At 46.6% G+C, this 863-nt stretch overlaps 1 protein-coding gene across 1 annotated transcript in view; it reads right to left on the bottom strand.

Annotated features, from left to right (window-relative positions):
- Positions 1 to 457, bottom strand: part of T265_05113 (hypothetical protein) — a gene marked incomplete at both ends in the record, with an annotated part of 7,197 nt that extends 6,740 nt beyond the window's left edge. The window contains one exon of the mRNA XM_009170037.1: positions 309 to 457. Coding sequence (XP_009168301.1) covers positions 309 to 412 — 104 coding nt within the window. The remainder of the gene's footprint in view (positions 1 to 308) is intronic.
- Positions 458 to 863: the final 406 nt, after the last annotated feature.

Genomic DNA, 863 nt, shown 5'->3' with positions numbered 1-863 from the left:
GGGGGGGGGCGCTCAAATTAAGTCAAGAGACATCCACGGCTCTGGCAATCGGAAATACAAGAAAAACTGTCTGTGACCAGCACACATATATACAAGGTGCGTCCGTCACTAGTAAGCAAAGTTTCCGAAGTTCGAGCCCACTGTAGAAAAGCTATTTGGCAGGCTTAGAGCTACAGTTAGTTGAAGCATAAGCATGTACAATAAACAGCGATGGACCCCATCTTCGGGAGATTCTTCCACAAACATTGCCAAACGAACAACACAGAAGTACCCTGTTAGGATGGTCAGGTCCTAGCGAACAATTCTACCCTTTGTAATATTTCACTGAGACTTCATTTCCTCTCTGTTGCAGCCAACTGAGCCGCAGCGCTCTTTCTTCCATTGGTTCATCTGCAATATAGCCTATCTTCATCTGCTGTCCTTTGTCTTCTTCCTTGAGGTTTTCCCACTCAAGTAACTAGACTATCAACGTGACAGAATAAGTTGCATCAAGCTACTAAATCACTCAGGTAGCACCCACGACACAACACACCCATCACCGGTGATCGAATTGGGAATGCTTCTGGTTGATGACTAGCTTCAATGCCGAGTGGCGGAAGCAGAGGTGGCCAACTCTTGACCTAGCAGAGGGTTATGGAAGAGATTGCGAAAAGTTTGGGTGCTGTTGGTACTAGTCGTCTTTCTGGATGGGAACCGCGTGATCCCATTGCGCCTGGTTGGGGAATCCAGAACATATGGCTGCTTATCGATGCCAGTAGAGACCTATCTATCCAGATTGCCTGAATGAGTGTCTGAAGTTGTAAGCACCTCGGAATGATTGTAGTAAGCTAGCACTAAGTCCCTTCCCCATCCACTTATTTTTT

The sequence above is a fragment of the Opisthorchis viverrini genome (assembly GCF_000715545.1).
Source record: "Opisthorchis viverrini unplaced genomic scaffold opera_v5_96, whole genome shotgun sequence".
Taxonomy (NCBI): domain Eukaryota; kingdom Metazoa; phylum Platyhelminthes; class Trematoda; order Opisthorchiida; family Opisthorchiidae; genus Opisthorchis; species Opisthorchis viverrini.
This window is presented reverse-complemented; position numbering and strand designations above follow the sequence as displayed.